The following is a 12101-nucleotide window of genomic DNA, read 5'->3' as shown; positions in this document are numbered from 1 at the left end:
TCACCAATGCCACCTCCATTTCACAATAGAGGCACTACACTTGAAGCCAGAAACCCCAATTTTGAATAAATGCCTTGCTACTTCCTAACAGAATGATCTAAGACAAGTTAATATCACCTTCCTGAGCCTATCTTCTCATTTGTAAAATAGAATACAGCTTTACCTAGTTTCCAAGTTGTAAGAATAAACGAAATAAGGGACATGAAAATACTTTTGTGAATTATAAAAAAAATCATTCAGTTGTAAAAGATTCTGATCAATCATTTCTCCATATGAAAAGAGAAAAAAAAAAAACAAGCACACAATCTCAACAAATACACAAGACGGCAACTAAACTGAAAGGAATTTAAAGAAAAGGCAAATAGTATTTATTTTAGGCTTGCTGCCGTATTTCATTTAGGCACAGCCTAGACTCTGAGCAGAACTTTATTTTCATGGCTGCGCTAATTTCTGTCAAGACGTGTAGCCACGTCTCATAAGTCAAAAATCATCACACAAAAACCATGAAAGCCAGATTCTATTTTTCTTAAGCCTCGGGCCAAGAGAAGTGCTGTATTTTGTTTTATGCTCATTCCTACTTCATTATGCCATTGCAGGTTACAAAGTTGAGGGAAAAGAACAAAATACTTACAGCTGCAGACACTATCTGGGCAGAAATTCCCTTCAAAAGTGAATGGCGCATAACTGATCCATGAAGTGAAAAAGAATCAGGTAATTTCTTCTTCCTAAAAAAAAAAAAAAAAGAAAAACATTTAAAAACAGACAAAAATAGTGAAAAGGCGAGGTCCCAAAGCTTTGAAAGAAAACACACACGCACAAAAAGCAGAAGACAACATTGTATGTAATTTGTTAAATCTGTTTTTAAAAGAGGTATGACGGATCTAACAATCCCATCTTAAAATGTATTAAACCCGCCTTGAACCTCAAAGAAGCACAAGCAGGAAAATGAATCAAATCACCATTCCTTTCTCACGATTCAAACTCCTCCATGCCCACCTTAGGGAATGTGGCAGTAGGTTCTCATGTTCTCCAGAAGGCTGCCTACAGAGCTCTCCTCTGGCCTGCAAGTCCACATTACCCTACTGCCTTCTTACCCTTGCTCACCTTTCCTGTGCTGCTGCTTCTCCTATGACCACCCTCTCATTCTTCAACCGCCTCCTCAAATTCCCCCTCTACTCATCCTCATACAAAAAGTAACTTTTAAACTTTTACCCAACATTATTGAGCACCTCTGTATCACTGGAAGTATGCTCTGGGAATACAAAAATAAAGTCACAGTTATTACTGTCAAGGATCTCATAGCTGAGGGGCTGAGAAGTAACTCTCAAGGATAAATGTTATACTAGAAATATGAATTAAGTGCCATATAAATGCAAATGAAGAACAGTTTAATTCTGTTTATTTGGGGGACATTAGGGATAGCTATAGAAAAGAGAAGATGACTAATTTGAACTTGATGGATGACTAGGAGTTTGTCAGGCAAAAAGCACGGGCAGAAATATGAAGATGTAAAGGTGTACTGTGTGTCTGGGGTACACATACAGAAAAGGTACAGACTAGGAGGGCTGAAGTGTGAGTGCTTAGAGATCAGGTCAAAACAGCAAGCGTGGCCCAGACTGATGCCATGCAGAGGAGTTCTGACTTAATTTTGTAGGCGACAAGATGACACCATATCTTTTAAGCAGGTAGTGACCAGATCATCAAAAACATTTAAGTTATCTATTTGAAGGACACATTGTTGAACAGGTTAACATATCCAGCAACAGCCCCTATCCCATAAGAGATAACCTAAAGAAAAGAGCATTGACACAGGCAAAATCAAAGAAGAAAAACAGATCACTTTATCAATATTAAAGTTACATGTGAATTCAATAATGTATTTATAGTATGATTCCTCCACTTCTCTTTCCTTTTCACAGTCTCTCCAAGAACTTGGAAGGTGAAAAGCAGCCTAAATTTAAGTTATTTAGGGTTAGAAGTCCTTTTCCCTAATTTTTAATCGTCTTTGTGATTCTCTGAACTCACTCCAAGAGAATGAAGGAAGGCTGATCTTTGAGAACGCAGATGACAGGGAGGTGCGGGAGGGTGCGCAGAACAGTAGGGCAGTGAACCAAGCTGCATGTTTCCACCACAGACACTGTGCCAGGTTTAATCTGTGCTTCCTCCAAGGGCTCTCCTGCTTCCAGAAGTCCCTGGCTATCATTATGGCTTCCTACCGAGAGTTCAGACTGTGGTCATAGCACCCACCCTTTTACATTCTTCCTTAACGGTACCAAAATTTTCAAAATATTATATCCCTTCTACTTCCCATGCAAGGCTTCAACAGACCATATTGTACTTTAAAAAGTACAATATTTACATTTGAAACAATTGAATACTTCAACTGTAAGCAAGTATGATTGACATGAATACCTACCTTTTTAAGTTGGTCCTGTCACCACTATCTGAGCTTGCCACAGATGAAGTATCATAGGAGTGAGAATCAATAGTATCAATGTTTAACAATGTAGGATCCTCAAGAACAAAAGACTCATCTTCATCATCAGTCTAAATTGGAAGAAGATAAATCAATACATTCAAAATCCAAATACTCTATGAAATGAGTCAGGCATTAATGGGTTTCTCCAGGGCACACAAGTACTTATTTCTGCTTTTCACCTCTATTCCATGCATTCTTATTGACCAGAAAGAAACCATACAGAATTACTAGTATTAAATTCTAGATAGCTATTTCTCTCTACAAAGAAGTCACCCCAAAAACTTCTTTCGTGTAGCAGGAAGAAGCAGGAGCAGTTATGCAGATTACTGTTAGCTGTAGAATATTTCTTAAAAATCAAGCTTTTACAGATGATTTAGCAGTTAACTAACAGCCAATGGCTAATTTGAAGAAAACAAACAGCATCTGACTATAAACAGTCTACTATAAAAAAAAATGACAAGCAGACAGCAGAAAGGCATTCTGGGTAGGAAACAGTGCAGAAAGGCATTCTGGGTAGGAAACAGCGCAGAAAGACACAGTGATTTCACAATACAGATTTTGTCCATGGGAAAAGTAGTAGTCCAAAATGTCTGGAGGATATAAGCAGAAGTTGGAGATGACCCTAGAAAGATAAGCTGGTACCCAAACCATAAAAAGCCTTATATTCCATTACACTAGATGGCAGCAGGGCCCATGTCTATCTTGTTCATCATTGTACCTCTAGTGCCTAGTATAATGCCTGACACATAACCAGTACTCATTTAATGAATATTTAGTATATTATATATAGCAGACAGTGGGAAGGCAACTGACATTTTTAAGAAGTGGAAAGACATGATGGGAACCATGTTTTAAAAAGATAAGTGGGGCAGTATGAAGAATGGATGAGGGGAGACAAGAAGACTTTAAGGACCAGTAAGAGGGCTATTGCACTATCAAGGAAAAACGGGAGATCCCAACCTAAGAAGCTGCAGAAGAGGTCAACAGAGGGAATGATAAAACACATTACGGAGAAAAAATCAAACGTCTCTGGTTACCATTGAAATGGGGGGTTGAGTAGGGGTACGGATGGGAGGAGAGGTACGGGAGAAGTCAAAGAAGAGTACAAGGTTTCCACCTTCTACAACCAGGTAAAAGGTGACTCTACTCACTGAAATTAGAAAGTAGACAAATGGCAGAAAAAGCAGGATGAGGAACTTGACTTTGCACAAGTTGATTCTGAGTGACAAACATCAGAGAACGATGTCTCACCGTCTCTTTCAGCTGCACTACCTTCTGCCTTACCATTTCCAATCAATGTACTTGAGAGATTAATGTCTACTCACTACCTCAATCCACTCATTACAAGCTCCTACCGACCTTGCTGGTGCTACTAGCCAAATCCACTGGCCTGCTTTCTGTTAGCATGTTCTTGTCCTCCAGGCATCATTTAACCCTGTTGACCATTCCCTGTCACCCAGGCCGGTGTGCAGTAGCACAATCACAGCTCACTGCAGCCTCAAATTCCTGGACTCAAGCAATCTTCCACTCCAGCCTCCAAGAAGCTGGGACTACAGGTGCATGCCACCACACCTGGCTCATTCACTACATCTCGAAGCTTTCTTTTCCTTTAGTTTTCAGTACATCTCTCCTTCCTGGTTCTCCGCTAACTTATGTGTCCTCCTATTAGTCACATGCTAGCTTCTTCTCAGCTCAACCTTTAAATACGATTGTCCCCCAGGATTATATTCTAAGCTATCTTCTTCTCTTCCTACTTCATGGACTTCCTATTTGAGTAAGCTCGTCCATATCTATAGCTTTAAGAACCATGTTATCTAATGATTCCAAAATCTGTGTCTTTAGCATCAACATTTCTCAAGGTTTAGGTCCAAATTTACCACTGCTTTCCAGATATCTCTACACATAGGTCTTCTAAAAAGAGGGTTAGGACTGGCAATAAGACATTATGTTGCTTGAGTGCTATAAAGATTGGAACGATTGCTGTAGGAAAAGGGAAGGAAATAATTCAGAAATAAATACAGCAGCATCAAGATCTTAAACAAGAGAGTCAATCAAAATGTTATTTGATTTTCTTAAAAAGCCTGGGGACACAATTAAAGAAAATGGATCAGATGAATTAAGCCAGGCTTACAGGATAAGTGAAAGAAAAAGTGAAGGGAAAAAAAGAAGTGAAGATGTCAAGACTGAATTTAAAACTACTGCTACACAGTAAAAGTATCAATTATCCCCAAACTGATGTGAAAAAAACTGCACAATCCTTTCAAATTTCAGCTGATTTGTGTGTGTGTATATGTGTGTGTATGTGTGAACTGATAAACTAATTCTAAAACTTACATGAAAATGCAAAAAAAAAAAACAAGAAATAAGGCAATCTTGAAGAATAACATCAAAGCTGGAAGATTTTAAACTACCAGATATCAAGACCTATTATAAAGTTTCGATCACTAGAATGGGAGATCGAGGCAAGTATGGACACACCAATGGACTCAGATCCACACATATATGATCACCTGATTTATAACAAAGGTGACACCAGATGAGAATACTCTTTTTAGTACATGGTGCTGGCTCATAGCTCACACTATCACACCCAAAAAAAATTCCAGATGAATTACAGATCTACATATGAAAGGAACAACAACGAAGATTTTAGAACAAAATAGGGTAACATCATCATAACATTGGAATTGCAAAAATTTTCTTAAATAGGACACACACACACACACAAATGGAAAATTTTAATAAGCTGAACTATATTAAGAACTTGTGCTCCTCAAAAGAAACCATTAATAGAGTGAAAAGGTAATGTACAGAAAGAAAGAAGATACAATATGTACATCAAATAAAGGGCTTGCATTAGCATATATAAAGAACTCCTATAAATCACTTAAAAAATAAAACAACAGAAGTGGGCTAATTATATGAAAAGGCAATTCACAAAAGAGATATTCAAACAGTCAAAACCTATGTCAAAGTACCCAATTTCATTAGTCTTTAGGGAAATTCAAATTAAAATCATGATGTGATAGCACTACACATCTGTTAAGAATGAAAGTGAAAAAGACAGAAAAATTCAAAAGTTTACAAGGATATAGTAATCAGAAATCTCATATACTGTTGCTGGAAGTGTATATCAATGCCACCACTTTCAAAAACGGTGCCAATATATACTAAAGCTGAATATAACTATACCTGATCACCCACTAATTCTCCTCCTAGGTATATGCCCAACAGAAATGTGTATAAAGCTGGGCACAGGGGCTCATGCCTGTAATCCCAGCACTTTGGGGGGCCAAGGCAGACAGATCACCTGAGGTCAGGAGTTTGAGACCAGCCTGGCCAACATAGCAAAACCCCGTCTCTACTAAAAATACAAAAAACTTTGCCACATGTGGTGGTGCATGCCGGTAATCCCACCTACTCGGGAGGCTGAGGCACGAGAATCACTTGAACCCAGGAGGAGGAGGTTGCAGTGAGCCCTGATCGCGCCACTGCACTCCAGCCTGGGTGATAGAGTGAGACTCTTGTCTCAAAAAAAAAAACAAAATGAAAACAGATAAAAACCAGAAATGTGTGTAAGTATGTACATGCCAAAACACATGAATAAGAAAATTTACAGCAGCACTCTTCATGGTAGTCAGAAATTAGAAACTACACAAATACCTATCAACAGTAGAATGAATAAAGGTATATTCACAAGGAATTTTACACAGCAATGTGAACAAATCTAAAAACATAATATTAAGGGAAAGAAGTCAGAAACAGAAGAGTACACATTATATAATTCCATTTATATAAAGTTCAAAGCAGGCAAACTAATCAATGCTGGTAGAAGTTAGAGTAGTAATTACCCTGGGTTTGGGTACTAAAGGGACACAAGATGAGCTTCTGGGGTACTAGTAATGTTCTGCTGCTTTATCTAGATTCTGGTTACACAGGTTGTTCAGTTTGTTAACATTCACCACACTGTACACTTATGATTTGTGCACCTTCCTCTATGTATGATATACTTCAATGAAAAGTATATGTATACATATACTTCAATGAAAAGCCAGAATTTCAAAAGAAATTTCTGGCTGCACAATCCAAAAGCAGGATTGAAGTAAACCTAGGACTATATTCAGAGACTGGGAGATTAGAAAGGGTCAAAGACGTGGTCTTAAAGAGGCCAAAAACAGTTTCAATGGAAGGGAACAGGAGAAAAAGGTTATAGTTAAAAAATGGAATTTCAAAATTAAAAATCTCAGAAGAAGCATAGTTTCGAAGGATGGCAATACCTAGTAACATTCTTTCATGCCCTAAATTCTGAGATCTAGGATGTCTCAGTAATCTCTAAATTTCTACTTTAAAAAGTATCGGCCAGGTACGGTGGCTCATGCCTGCAATCCCAGAACTTTGGGAGGCCGAGGCCGGCAGATCACTTGAGGTCAGGAGTTTGAGACCAGCCTGGCCAACATGGTGAAACTCCATCTCTGCTAAAAATACAAAAATCAGCTGGGCATGGTGGCGGGCACCTGTAATCCCAGCTACTCGGGAGGCTGAGGCATGAGAATCGCTTGAGCCTGGGAGGTGGAGGTTGCAGTGAGCCAATATCATGCCATTGCACTACAGCCTGGGCGACGGAGTGAGACTCCATCTCAAAAGAATCAAACAAACAAAAACAAACAAAAAAACTTGGATGTCCATTTCTTCCCAGTCTCCTTTAAGGTTGATATTAATGAACATTATAGAATATATGCATCCACATATCCTGAGAAAAGGTCTTACTTATGTTTTCTACTTCGGCCCTTTTCATTTTTCCTTCACTTTTCTTTAGTACTCCCCACAGCCCCCTTATAGTCTTCATAACGGTCTACAATTTGAACTATGTTTTCTTCCACTTACGACTTGCCTGGTTCCCTGGAGGTGTAAAGCCTGGCCAGTTCCCAGCCTCATTTCCCTCTCAAGCACAGAGATAGTCATATTGCACTTTATAACCCCAACATCTAACACCATGACCCAAATACACTAGGCACTCAAACTACTATTGAGGATGATAACAGTGTTATCTTCTTAGTAAACCACTAATGACTATACTTACTGTTACTCATAGATAAAAAAGTTGTTGTGCAGGAACAGTTTTCCTTCATTATGAACCACAGCTCATTCGCATGAGCATTATTTTCTTTGCTGATATTATATAATAATTTACAAACAAGGCCTTATACACAGTCCTCTAAGATTATTTTTATTTTACACTTAATTGAAATGAGGATGCAATTAAGGCCATTTTAACAAAACTGACTAAAATTAATCTTCTCACCTCTAAATGAAAGATTTCCTCTATATTAGAAAGTAAATAAAGGACATTTCACTGTAACAGAATATTCTTTCATGGACCAAAGCCTTCTTTGTCAAAACTAAAAATGCTTAAGTCTTCACACAGAACATATAGAACACTTCTGAAGTTAAAACACATTCAAAGTTAAAATACACTCAAAGTAACAGCAACATCAAACTGATATAAAACATAGAAATAAAAGCCTTACAAGAAAAATAAAACACATAATTGACAGAGAAAGTAGTTTGCATCCTATAAAGTGCTGCCTATCACCCTCATAGTATAGGCAAAGAAATAAGAAAGACAGAGGCCCAACTCACTCGGAGCTTTGGTATACGTGGGCCTTTCTGTCAGGGAACTTTTGGATCTTTATCTTTTGGAAAACATAACTGTGGATTTGAAATAGATTTATACATTGCAAGATCTTTCTCAAATTAGAAGCTAAAACCTCCAAGGGAAGTCCCAAGCAAGTTTTTAAAAAATGAAGAAGACTGAGTTGAAGGGTTGTCAGCAGATGCAGGGTACATAAAACAGGCGTGCTTCACCAACCATGTACTCTCACAGAGCCCCTTTAGAAAGCCTTTGATCTCCCAATTCAGAAAAGAATAACACCATTTCAAAACTCTGAAAAACTTTTCATTAGAAATGGTATTCATAAGATAAACTATAAAAGATTAGTTTTCTTCATGTAGAAGAGTGATGAAGCTTATTATAAGGTTGCAAGATGTTCTTTAGTGTCAGAGGACAAGCTATTTGAATATCAGTGGTAGAGAAAACTTAACCATTAGCAACACATAATACAAACCTCAAAAGTGACATAAATTTTGCATCTCAATTCACTTAATAAAATATATTTTAAAGTCTGCCAAGTATTAGGCATTGTTCTGGGCACAGAGACTCTAAAGATGAACAAGAGATGGTTTATGCCCTTGAGAAGCTCACAATCTAGACTACTGCTGTCCAAGAGAACTTTCTGTGATGATGGAAATACTCTTTATCTATGCTGTCCCCTAGCCACATAGTAGCCACTAGCCACACGTAGCTATTGAGCACTTGAAATGTGCCTTGTGCAGCCAAGGAATTAAATTTTTATTTGATTATAATTAATTTAAATTTTAAACTGACACACACGACTACTGGCTACCCTACTGGATAGTGCGCATCTAGGTGCATGTATGATAACTAATCCAAAAAGTATTAAGATTAACGCCACAAAATGACAGTAATCATTAATATTCACTTACCTCATTTAGTATGCTTTCCAGTGTTGGAGGAGTATCAACTTGAGGAATATCAAACTCCTTGTCATCAATCTAAATAAAGAAAAAAATAATGCTCACAAAATGATGCCTTTCCGCTTATAATTGTGAGGGGTTTTAGTTGATTAAAACCACCATCAATTAAAAGACAAACTTACCACCAAAATGATCGACTCAAAAATCCATAGTAATAATCAAGTCAAGACTACAGAGTGGTTTCCTTTCCTATCTACACATTCAGTTACTATCAAGGACATATATGCACTAACTGCACTATCCTGACAGCCCTTTCCAGAACACTTTTTTTTTTTGAGACAGAGTCTTGCTGTGATGCCCAGGCTGGAGTGCAATGGTGTGATCTCAGCTCACTGCAACCTCCACCTCCCGGGTTCAAGCAATTCTGCCTCAGCCCCCTGAGGAGCTAGGAATACAGGCACGTGCCACTACATGCAGCTAATCTTTTTTGTATTTTTAGTAGAGATGGGGTTTCACCATAAAGCCAGGCTGGTCTCGGACTCCTGACCTCAAGTGATCCACCCATCTCAGCCTCACAAAGTGCTGGAATTACAGGTGTGAGCCACCACGCCCGGCCTACTTTCCAGAAAACTTCTGTTGAAAGACTTTTGCATCTGCTTTCTTAAACATGACAAAACAACATCTAAGAAAACCCCTAATTTTCTAAGTTTAGACATAAGTCATAAGCAATAAGCAAAAGTCTGACATCAATTTCTTAGTTATTTCATAAATTATGGTGAGAGATAATTAGGTCAAGCAACATGTTGTTATTCTCATACTCACAGAAACCCATTAACATAATATTAACTCAAAGGGAGGAAAAAAATGCTGTGCAAGATAAGGAAACTACCACTGGCTCTGTGACTTTGAGAAGTCATTTACATAGCTGCATGCCAGCGTCTTCATCTATACAGTGGATTATCAGAGTGTTGTGAGAGTTGTGAAGCTCAAATGACAACATGAATCAAATTGTTTCATAAACTGTAATGGATCATACAAATGAAGAGTAACGTTATCTCACAAAACTATACATGTGGGAGGCCAAGAAGGGAGAATTGCTTGAGTCCAGGAGTTTGAGACCAGCCTGGGCAACATGGCGAGACCCTCTCTACAAAAAAATTAAAAATTAGGCGGGCGTGGTGACACACACCTGTGGTCCCAGCTACTTGGGAGGCTGAGGTGGGAGGATCACTTGAGCCCAGGAGGTTGAAGCTTCAGTGAGCCATGTTTGCACCACTGTACTCCAACCTGGACAACAGAGTGAGACCCTGTATCCAAAAAAAAAAAAAAACAAACAAAAAAAAACTATACACAGACTCCTATTAACCCATGCAAAAATGACAGACTTAGAGTCTCTGGGTCACAAAGCATACTCTAATCTACACTGGTTAAACATTATCACTTGACAGAAATTGAAATTTTTACCAGATCATTTTTGAACTCCAGTTCCTTGTCCAGATCTATGTAAGAGAATTTTGAAAGTGAAGCTTCTAGATTGAAAGACTTATTCAGCTCTTCTTCACTCGTCTTGGCACAGAAGCTCTGTTCCACATTTTCATGGTCTGGTTCATTTTCCATATTTACTTCTAATAACAGTATTCAGTCCATCACAGCAAGTGTTTTTTTGTTTGTTTGTTTGGCCTTAGCTCACAAAGACCTGAATGATTATCTCTTTTCAAAAAAAGAAAAAAACAAAAACAAAACAAAACAGTATCATTTAGATTTCCTCCTTGTCAACTGGACATTCCAAAGACTTACTTGGTCAGATTTCACCTAAACATCCGATTGCAGGCAAACTGAAATTAACAGTGGGGTACAGGGTATGTTATTAGGAGAGGTTTTCAATGAGAGCATAAAGGAGGAACAGCTAACTTGGGCTCAAGGACTTTGGGAAGTGGCCCGCCACCCAAAGTCATGAAACTGGTGATAGTGATAACTTAATAGGCTCAGCCACTAGACCTGGTACCAACTAGATTTATTTACCTAACAGCATAAGGGTAAATCGGTGCCAAAAGCTGCAATTAATGCCTTCCTTACATTCCAAACTCCAGGGTAGTGCTCCAGTTCCCCTGGAAATAAGCATATAAACCAGTTTTGTTGTTGGCCTCTGCACAGGGCCACAGACGTCTCTGGGAGCTTAGCAGAAACACTGAGGATGAACAACTAGCTATTTAATACAACACGAGCAAACCTAAGGGTTCAGATCTATTAAAGGAAACAACAATGACCCCAAGATAAAATAATTCCATAGCCTACCACAGATTTCTAAAAACAGAGCTAGTCACAGAGAAACATGGACATTTTCAGAGAAAAATGAAATACTAAAGAAAACTAGAAACATATACAGCTTTTTATTATTTCACAGCTCTAAATGATAGATCGCACTTATATCAAAAATCACAGATAATTTGGTTTACTTGCAAAACTGTCATTTTTAGAAAGCTAAAATATACTGAAAACATTACTGTAAGTTTAATAATTAAGTCTGCTTTTAAATGATTTTACTTTGTGTTTCAATTAGGCCACAAGTGACCCAACTTTAACAAGTCCAATTAGCTTTACCTATTTAGGATAAAGCAAAAATATGAAAACAGAAACAATGCCCTAATAATAATAAAGATCATTTTGTTTTCTAAACTAGATGTTTTTCACAGTACCAAACAACTGGCAAGACTCTCAGTGCAAAGCTCTTTCAAACTACATACTGCCTTTAGTGTGTATAAACACCACTACCACCAACAACCCTTGCCCTTCAGTGAGCTTCTCTTAGTAAATTAGATTGTGTATGTTAGTAAAGACGGATTGTGCATGTTAGTGAAGGCAGAAAAAAAGGACTTGTAATTACTGAGCCACTTAATTTCTTTTAAGAAATGGAGTCTCACTATATTGTCAACGTGGCCTCCAACTCTTGGGCTCAAGCCATCCTCCAGCCTCAGCCTCCTGAGTAGCTGGGACTACAGGCATGTGCCACCATGCCTGGCTTGAAATAACTAATTTTTTAAAAAGTGAACTGAGATTAATTGTTTTT

At 38.1% G+C, this 12101-nt stretch overlaps 1 protein-coding gene across 2 annotated transcripts in view; it reads right to left on the bottom strand.

The window, feature by feature from the left end:
• The window catches only part of VPS8 (VPS8 subunit of CORVET complex), a 236506-nt gene that overhangs the window by 213239 nt on the left and 11166 nt on the right, over positions 1-12101 (bottom strand). The window contains exons 2-5 of one of the 2 annotated variants that reach the window (XM_054481040.1): positions 10499-10744; positions 9044-9112; positions 2417-2547; positions 632-725 (exon numbers count right to left, since the gene is read on the bottom strand). In XM_054481040.1, coding sequence (XP_054337015.1) covers positions 632-725; positions 2417-2547; positions 9044-9112; positions 10499-10651 — 447 coding nt within the window. In that variant the 5' untranslated portion in view covers positions 10652-10744. Of the gene's footprint in view, positions 1-631; positions 726-2416; positions 2548-4989; positions 5088-9043; positions 9113-10498; positions 10745-12101 lie in introns of those variants that run through there. The other variant, XM_063662489.1, reaches the window with a different exon arrangement.

Source organism: Pongo pygmaeus, chromosome 2, assembly GCF_028885625.2.
Source record: "Pongo pygmaeus isolate AG05252 chromosome 2, NHGRI_mPonPyg2-v2.0_pri, whole genome shotgun sequence".
Taxonomy (NCBI): domain Eukaryota; kingdom Metazoa; phylum Chordata; class Mammalia; order Primates; family Hominidae; genus Pongo; species Pongo pygmaeus.
The sequence above is the reverse complement of the archived record's forward strand: the minus strand, read 5'-3'. Positions and strand labels throughout refer to the sequence as shown.